An 8,457-nucleotide genomic window follows, 5' to 3' on the forward strand; every position below is an offset into this window, starting at 1 on the left:
TATCAGCAGCTTTAAAAACTTAATAATAACAAAGAAAAAAATTTAAGAAATAGACAAAAAAACTTCAATAGATGATTATTAAAAGAAGAAATGCAAATAGCCTTTAAGTATGTGAAAATACTTCACATAACTAGCCATCAGAGAAATGCAAATCAAAGCCATAATAAGATGTCACCTCATGACTGTAAAAATGCCATTCATCTCAGAAATTAACAAAAGCTACTGAGGATTTAGAGAAAGGGAAAGTTTTACACATTGCTGGTGGGATTGCAAATCAGTGCAGCCATTGTGGAAAGCAGTGTGCAGATTTCTGAGAAAAACTAGAAATAGGTTTACCACATGATCCACAAATACCACTAGTGGGTATTAAGCCCCAGAGAAATGATCATATTGTATCAAAGGGATACCCGCAACAGCCAAAATATGGAATCAACCAAAGCATCCATTATCACATGAATGGATAAAGAAAATCTCTCTCACACACACACACACACACCATATATATACAGAGTGGAATATTATTCAGCTATAAAAAAGAATTCTACCGTTTGCATAATATTAGATGCAACTAAAGGACATCATTTGAGTGCAGTAAGCTAGACACAGAAAGACACATACCAGATGTCCTTTCTTACATTTGAGAGTTAAAATTAAAAAATTTTAAATATAAGAAGCAAAAGCAAGAATGAAATATCTGTGTGTATCAATACTATTGAAAATAACTTTTGTAAATCTTTGTTTTATAGTTTTGTCAAACCAATTGGTAAGGAGGTAGTATTATAATGGTTTTAGTCATCTATTATTATTTTAAAATTGACTTTGTATGTGAGAAATAGTCATCCTTCCACTTGGTTATTGTTTATAGACTCTGTCTGTTACCACTGAACTAAGACCGCTTTTAATTTTTTTGCTTTTTGCATGATAATCTCTTTATTTGTTAGAGCATAATAGTAAATAAAATGTTACTGCAAAAACTAAACAAGTCAGAAGAAAAAGGAAAAAAGACATAAACTAAACTGGAAGAATGGAAGCTAATACCTAGTACTAATTCTATCAACTATATTCATCTGTTTTTTTGTATTAATATTTTAAGATGAAAAATAAAGTACTTGAAAATATTTACAGAGGTTCAATGCAACAACCATTGATAACTTTTTTTTAAGATTGGTTTATTTTTATTGGAAAGGTGGATATACAGAGAGGAGGAGAGACAGAAAGATCTTCCGTCCTATGATTCACTCCCCAAGTGAGCGCAACAGCTGCAGCTGAGCCAACCCGAAGCAAGGTCTCGAGCTCTTCCAGGTCTCCCACACAGGTGCAGGGTCCCAAGACTTTGGGCCATCCTCCACTGCTTTCCCAGGCCACAAGCAGGGAGCTGGATGGGAAGCAGGGCCACCAGGATTAGAACCAGCGCCCATATGGGATCCTGGCGCGTGCAAGGGAGGACTTTAACCACTACACTATCGCGCTGGGCCCCATTGATGACATTTTTTTTTTTTTTTACAGAACTAGGAAAAATCCTAAAATTCATATAGAACTAATTCAATCCTGAGTAAAACAATCAACCCGAAGCATCACAATACATTATTTCAAAGCATTCTGCAAAGTTAAAGTGATGAAAATGGGCATGATACTGGCATAAGAACAAACTTAGATGAATGTAACAAATTAAAGAGTCCAAAACGTAATCTATGTTCATACAGTCAAAAAGGAGCCAAAAGCACACATTAGAGAGTGTATCTTTTTTTTTTCAGTAAAAGTTGTTGGAAAAACTGGTAAATATGCATAGAAAAATGAAAACGGATTTCTCTGATTACATGTGAAAATCAACTGAAGATGGACCCAAAAAATCTAAATGTAAAAGCTGAAACTATTAGACTACTAGAGGAAAACATAGGAAAAACAATACGAGAAGATGCTGCAGGAAACACTTTTTTTGGATAAGACCCAAATATGAAGACTTGTAACACTGGCATGATACGGCAGAAAGCTAGCACGGATTCCAGTGGCCGCTCTGTTTCAGTTCCAATTTCCTGCTTATGGATCCGGGAAGGCAAAAAGCTTAAGCATTCAATTCATTGTCACCCAGGTGAGAGACTCAAGACTAAATTCTAGGCTTTTGTTTGAAGCCTGGGCCATCCTCAAGTGTAGATATTTTGGGAGTGAACCTGTCAAATGAAATTCTCTCACTCTCTTTCTCTCTCTCTCTGCCTTCCTCTCTCTCAGTTGCTGAGATATGTTACATGCATCAACAAACTGGAAATTTAATAAGGATGCTACATGAACCAATCAGATAACTGACATTGGAGTAGCCTGCTTTGCATAGAATTGTGCTTAGTCTGTTTCACAGATTCTACAAAAAGATTATATTGCGTATATTTAACTCTCTCCTGTCTCCCACAGCCTCGGGGTTCCTGGGGAGTCCATCATGATTTGTTTGTTTCTCTTTCCTTTCATGGACCCTTGAAGTCCCTATCAGTAATGGTAACTGGTTAAGAACAAGGCACGCGTTCCACAGTTTGATGACTCGATTTCAGGTTCTGGTGTGCCAGTTCCTTGGACTGTGAACATATCAGCATCAATCTATTTCTCTGCTTTTAGTTGTGGATGGATGACTAGAAGAACGTGAATTTTGGGATTTCTCCTCTCCCAAGTATAAAGCTACAACTATATGGAGTAGTGCCTTTTCCTTTGCCAAGGCAATTTACATTCTGATAAACCCTCAGCAGGTTAAGCTGTTGGAAAATAGTTTCTCCTGAGGTTAAGCCTTATTAAGTACAACAGAACAGACTGGTGTATTACAAAAATGTTTCCTTTTCCTCTCCGCTGCCAGAAGCACCAAAAGAAGTTTTTTTCTAATATTCAGCATATACATGGTAGAGCACCTGGGGGCAAAACCCACAAAAAAATGAGTTTTTGACAGAGCTCTCCTAAAAGTTTTATCTCTCAGACTTGATCACATTGAGCCCCCAGCACTTCGTAAATTACAGTTTAGATTTCCTCACTCTAGCTCCGATTCTCATAGAGGCTTCTACTTTAATGTGTTTTTATTCTCTGCATCTGTGTACTTGGTGGGGCAGAATCTTGATCTTGGACCTCACTTCTCTGATATATCTAAGAATTGTTGATTTTTCAAGTTATCCAAATTTGTAATTGTTACTAAACTGCATTGGCAACTTCTTAGTACTTTACATGCCAGGCCAGAACTGGAAGTACCACATATTTTTTTTAAAGATTTATTTTTATTTTTATTGGAAAGGCGGATACACAGAGACGAGAGACAGAGAGGAAGATCTTCCATCCGATGATTCACTCCCCAAGTGAGCGCAATGGCTGGAGCTGAGCCGATCCGAAGCCAGGAACCTCTTCCGGGTCTCCCACGCGGGTGCAGGGTCCCAAAGCTTTGGGCCGTCCTCGACTGCTTTCCCAGGCCACAGGCAGGGAGCTGGAAGGGAAGCGGGGCTGCCGGGATTAGAACCGGCGCCCATATGGGATCCCGGGCGTGCAAGGTGAGGACCTTAACCACTGCGCTATCACGCCAGACCCCACTTATTTTTAATTCACAACTTCCTATTCTGTGCTGAAATATCCATCCTAGCTATGTTAGCTACATTTGTTTTCATGTTTGTGTTCAGTAATACAAACATCAGAATTTCTATATACCTATTTTTGTTATTTAATTTTCTGTTGCTATTGGCCACTTGATCTTAAGTCACAGTATGCATGCTGTTTTTATTTTAGGCAATGGATTATGTACGAAATGATGTAGAGATACACTGAGGGTCAGAATTGTAGTCTTCTTTCAAAGACGATTTACTTTTGCTTCCTTCCTGTAATCATCATATGGTCATTTCACCTCAGAAAATTACATGCCTGATCTGATTAGCAGCTAGGTTTCATGTTTTGGTTCCTTAAAATGTATCCCTCAGATGGCTTAAAAATGAAAGCCTGGGATGCTTAAGTGATAGTCCTATCCTCACTGAGCTTTGAAATCCAGTTATCATTTCTAGCTTTGTGAAACTGTTCAAAACGCTGTTTAAAAGTACATATGGTTAGTTATTGCATTAGGGAAAAGGTGAAGTGACTGAGCTGTCTCCTTGGCATATTAGGTTAGTCTTCTCCCTGGGATACTGGGACCCCATGTGGATACCAGTTCTTACTCTGAATGCTCCACTCCTGATGCAGCTCCCTGCCAATGGCCTGGGAAGACAGCCAGAGATGAGCCTAAGCGCTTAGAATCCTGCATTCCACATGAGGTGCCCAGCCGGAGCTCCAGGCTCCGGGCCTCAGACTGGCCCAGCTCCGGCTGGGCAGCCATTTGACAAGTGGACCCCAATGCGTGCATGATGCTCTCTCTATTCTCTCTGTGTCGTCTGGATTTGCCTTTCACATAAAAATAAAATAAATCTTTTTGAAAAGGGAAGTGGGACTTCATTACTATTCACCTTTTTTTCTCTTTGTTTCTGGATATTGTCCTTTCAGATTCTCTCTGCCTTACTACCTCTTTCATGCACTATAATATTACATGAATAATTTCCAGGGTTTTCTATTTGTTCTATGCATAGTGGTTTGTGGCTTTCACTGATTGCAACGAAATTCACATTACTTATCCACATTTTGGCTAAGATCAAATGAAATAAAATTCACATAGATGAATCAAGAGTTAACTTTCCTACACAGAACATCATCAATTAATTACTTAACCAAGATCTTCCTTGGTTGAAGGAGCTGTTGCTTCTACTGAGATTTGAGGAAAGAACATTTTCAGTGGATAGTTTATAGAACGGCCATCATTAGACCTATCGGTTAATTGCTTATTGCTATTGCTAGAACTGTCGAGAAAACAGTTTAAACTTGTACGTTTCTCCACAACTTTCCACAGATGCTCATTTAAAGTCTAAATTCCAAAAATATTTTAAAATGGCTATTATATATATGAATATATATAGTGGTTAGAAGACATTCGTTTATTATTAAACCTTAACTTAGATGCTTCCATGAAACATTTTTGTTTTGGGAAATCCATACTTGACCTTAAGAAAAAAAAAATGATTGCTCTATGTGATGTCAGTGGGCCTTAACCCCCAGCTCACAACCTGCCCAGAAAGTAAGGCAGCAGAAGCTGCCGAAAAACAAAACGGCCGGTGTAACTGCCCCAGAATCGCATCACAGTCTCTGCACTGCTCCAGAAGGATGCTGAGAGTAGTGAACCGGTCTTTGTGGGCCAACCCCGGGGTGCTGTAACACCACAGGAAGGGCTCCTTCGTCACTTCCTGTCGCTCCTTGGTAGCCTTCCCTGGGGACGAAATCTCTGCTACCCACAGACTTGACTTCCACTGGCCCCTCAGAAGTTTCTGGATTCGGCCTCAGCGCCATCTTGTGTGTGAAAATGGCGAACATCATCAGCCACAAGAGCCAATTTGTGGTGGGAGGCAAGTACAAACTGCTGAGGAAGATCGGGTCAGGAGGCTTTGGGGAGATTTACCTTGCGATTAACATCACCGACGGCAGGCAGCTGGCCGTGAAGTTAGAATCGCAGACTGCCAACAGTCCAAAACTGCTGGAAGAGAGCAAACTGTACACGATTCTTCAGGGTGGGGTTGGCATCCCTCGCATCAAGTGGCAGGGCCAGGAAAACGGCCATAATCTGCTAGTCATGGATCTTCTTGGGCCCAGCCTCGAAGACCTCTTCAATATGTGTTCTCGAAAGTTTACGCTGAAAACCGTGCTTATGTTGGCAGACCAGATGATCAGTAGAATTGAATATGTGCACAAGAAGAATATCATACATGGGGACATTAAGCCGAGTAACTTTCTAATGGGCACTGGCTGTCACTGTGAAGCATGTTTGGAGAATCCAGGGAGAAAGAGGAAGAGAAGCAGGACTGTTGGTGTTTGTAATGGTCCACCGTCCTCAGAGAAAGTTCAGCTCTTCCTTATTGATTTTGGTCTAGCCAAAAAATACAGAGACAAAAGGACAAACCAGCACATTCCATACAGCAAGAGTAAGAAGTTCACTGGCACCCCTCAATATGCTAGCATCAACGCACTTTTCCGTGTTGAGCAGAGTCGCCGAGATGACATGGAGTCTATAGGCTATGTTTTGATGTATTTTAATAGAGGCAACCTGCCCTGGCAACGACTGAAGGCTGAAACGGCCAATCAAATGCTTGAAAAAATTCGTGAAAAAAAGATGTCCGTGCCTGTTGAAGTTCTGTGTCAGGGGTTTCCTGATGAGTTCGCCACCTATTTGAACTACTGTCGTGCGCTGCAGTTTGAGGAAGCCCCCAATTACATATATCTGAGGCAGCTTTTCCGCAAGCTCTTCAGGACCAAGCACTACAAATATGACTACACCTTTGATTGGAATGTGTTAGCGGAGAGAGAAGCAGAGCAGGCAGCATCTTCCAACAGCAGGGGCAGCAGACTCAGAGCCTTAAAGGCAAGCAAACCTATAAGAGCAAGAGTAACATAAAAGGTTTCTAAGCAGGAACTGTGAAACAGAAGAGGCACTGCACATAATTGGAACAGCATTTGTTGCCCCACAAATCTTGAAACTGTTTTTGTTATGTCCACTAACCAGTGGTTGTAATCAACCACTACTTGGGAAAAGATCTACATTTCATTATAAACAAGCTTTAGGCAGCGTTGGTGATGTGTTATGTATCCTGAGTTGTATTTGGTTTAATTGTATTATGAGATAGTGAAACACGGCGTCTGGCTGTATCAAATGTAGAAGTTAACTAGATGTTTGACACACATGTTGGTATAGAACTTGTGCACATGTCAATGTTTTGTTAAGATTTTTAACTGAGCTATGCTGCTTTGAAACCTTTTTGCAAATTAGACTTGAATAGTCTGCAGCCACAGTTGTGACAGTTGAAAATTCTCACATTTTTGGATTATTAGGGTTTCTTTGTATACTCCTAGAGATGCAAGTTGCTAACTCAAAAAATTGTTAAAATGGCTGGCTTTTGGTTAGTGGATAATGGTGGCAACCAAAAACTCCCAGTGTTTGAGCTTATGGGAGTAAATATGCTTGCCTATGAAAAAAATAGCAATATATTTCCTTTTTATTTTTGTTTGTAGTCCTTCCCATATTACCATTGAATTAATCTGTTGTTTAAGTAAATGTAATCATTTAAACATCTAAAAAAATAAAGATTCATGCTTATGCCAGATTTCTTTATTGTAATTGCCTTTGGGAACAGAAATGCAAATAGAAACAATGAATATGCTAATTTCCCCCACTCTGCCAACAGAGTATAGTTAATCTTCACATATGGCCTAAAGCCCCATATCATATCAAATTGATGATTCCCATAAATATTTTCTTCGTTTCCACAATATCAAATATAAGGCTACTATTTCCAGGTAAATCTTTGAACAATGAGAGGGATATATTTCAAGGAACTTTACTCTTGGATTACCACTGTTATAATAATCCTAATAAGTCAAAATTAGAAATTGTTCACAAATGATATTTTGCTAATTTTTTTGAAAAAATTTTAACATTGTACAATATTTCTTTAATGCATAATTTTTACACTACTTTTTATTTTTGAAAGAAGCAATAGCTATGTTTCTATCACATAACAGATTCATAACTAAGATCATGAAGTGAGAAAGAACTATATTTTCAATAAACAAATATAATTCAAATTGGACATGTATAAATATCTACATAAGAAATACAACAACATTTTAAAAGTATATGCATATGTTAAAATTAACATACATAAAATCAACTTGTCTGATTTTTCAATTTAATCTCATCCGATCCAGATCCATTCAGTCTGTTGCATATATCAGGATTCCATTCTTTTTTATGGTTGAGTGATATTTCAGTGTGGATACAGGGAGGAGGATACCTACTATTTTCTTTAATCATTCATCAGTTGAGACACCTAGCCTGAGTGACTGATTCTAGGCCTTTGTTAGTGTAAATAACTACATGGATAATTGTAGTCCAATAAATATGGACTTCTGTGTATATTCTGTATACTGACATAATTTCCTTTGTATTAGCTGGATCATATGGCAGGTACATTTTTAGATTTTGAAAAACACATACAGCTCTGTCTCTCAGGCAGTGAATTAATAAGAAGTTAGAATTTGAAAGCCAGTTGGGCATTGAAGCAATACGCTCTGAAATGTCACCCACCTCATAGGGTACTGATTGCTGTAACATCCTTCTTAGCAATACTTTTGTTATATTTCACTTTCTGCTATATTGCGTAGTCTTTTTTTTTTAAAGATTTATTTTTATTATTTTTTTATTGGAAAGGCGGATATACAGAGAGGAGAGACAGAGAGGAAGATCTTCCGTCCGATGACTCACTCCCCAAGTGAGCGCAACGGGCCGATACTATGCCGATCCGAAGCCAGGAGCCTCTTCTGAGTCTCCCACGCGGGTGCAGGTTCCCAAAGCCTTGGGCCGTCCTCGACTGCTTTCCC

At 39.0% G+C, this 8,457-nt stretch overlaps 1 protein-coding gene across 1 annotated transcript; it reads left to right on the forward strand.

The window, feature by feature from the left end:
• Nucleotides 1-5,389: 5,389 nt before the first annotated feature.
• LOC121169155 (casein kinase I-like) lies at nt 5,390-6,486 on the forward strand. The gene is given in 3 exon segments (XM_040999604.1): nt 5,390-5,846; nt 5,925-6,413; nt 6,416-6,486. Coding segments are annotated over 3 exon segments (1,017 nt in total).
• The last annotated feature ends 1,971 nt before the right edge of the window (nt 6,487-8,457 follow it).

Source organism: Ochotona curzoniae, unplaced genomic scaffold (genome assembly GCF_017591425.1).
Source record: "Ochotona curzoniae isolate NIBS_2020 unplaced genomic scaffold, NIBS_Ocur_1.0 scaffold_1852, whole genome shotgun sequence".
NCBI lineage: Eukaryota > Metazoa > Chordata > Mammalia > Lagomorpha > Ochotonidae > Ochotona > Ochotona curzoniae.